The sequence below is a fragment of the Phaethon lepturus genome, unplaced genomic scaffold (genome assembly GCF_000687285.1).
Source record: "Phaethon lepturus isolate BGI_N335 unplaced genomic scaffold, ASM68728v1 scaffold20117, whole genome shotgun sequence".
Lineage (NCBI taxonomy): Eukaryota > Metazoa > Chordata > Aves > Phaethontiformes > Phaethontidae > Phaethon > Phaethon lepturus.
In genome coordinates, this window is record NW_010551385.1 from 25,601 (window position 1) to 26,616 (window position 1,016).

The following is a 1,016-nucleotide window of genomic DNA, read 5'->3' on the forward strand; positions in this document are numbered from 1 at the left end:
CCCAAAAGGTCACGGGGCCCTTGCTTGGCCACAGCCACAGCTGAAGCCTTGGGTTCTTCTCAGCATTATTAAAACTGTGCAATACCGTTGCTTAAGTATGTGAAAAACTGAGGATATGAATAAATCTCATTTAAATACAGTTTACTTCAGTGGGGGGAATTAACTTACACGTGGAAAATAGTTTTGACGGGATTAAGGATGTGATCAAGTTATTCATTGCCTTGTTGTTACTTGCCTCCGTAGCATTAGCCATGGACAAAACAGAATTTCTATGTGTTTTTTGCGAGCGAGCGCCTGTTTCGGGATCCATTCAGTCTATACGTCATCACCCGTGACAAACCGGAGATCCCCACGCAGGCTGCTTCCCGCGGGGCTGCAGGCGTACGATGGCATCCCCGCTGCTGACACCACTCGTGTTTGCTCGCTGGTCCTGGCAGGAGGTGGCAGTGCTTTTGCTGCACAGTCAGTCCTCCTCTGTCACTGAGAGCCCCTCGGACTCCGCCTGACACCCCTGTGGTTTGTGGTGGGGGTGCATCCAGCTTGGTGTGCTGGTGCCGTCACTGCCTGGACACCAGGCGCCCGGGTTTCACCAAAGGGAGGGCGCGGGATCAGAGGGATGCAAAGCAGATTTGAACGCCGTGTTCAGAACAAAATGGACCGGGACTTACCTGCCTTTGAATATGCCGTATCATAGGCAGGGTCAGGGACAGTTGGAGGCAAGCTAAGCAGCTCTGAAGGCAGCCGCCTTGCCCGGAAGCTTTTCAGTTGGAAGGGCTAGCTTGGCTACCCAGATAAGCTACGAACCCTCTGAAGTTAACTATGAACTTACTGTTTTCTTGCTTCCTGCAGAACCTTATCAACTGCAACATTATTTCTGTTACAAAGGTAGGTGACACACGCGCACCTATGTTACATGCGTAATGTATTTTATTGAAAAAAAATCAGTGCCACACAAGAGTGACCAGCTATCCTTCCTCTGTATTTCCATTTAAGTTTCCAGCAGATAGTAATTTTCA

General features: G+C 49.5%; 1 protein-coding gene across 1 annotated transcript in view; it reads left to right on the top strand.

Moving 5' to 3' along the window:
- Window positions 1-1,016, top strand: part of HSD17B3 (hydroxysteroid (17-beta) dehydrogenase 3) — a gene marked incomplete at its 3' end in the record, with an annotated part of 22,290 nt that overhangs the window by 16,495 nt on the left and 4,779 nt on the right. The window contains exon 6 of the mRNA XM_010290902.1: window positions 850-885. Within this exon, the coding sequence (XP_010289204.1) occupies window positions 850-885 (36 nt within the window). The remainder of the gene's footprint in view (window positions 1-849; window positions 886-1,016) is intronic.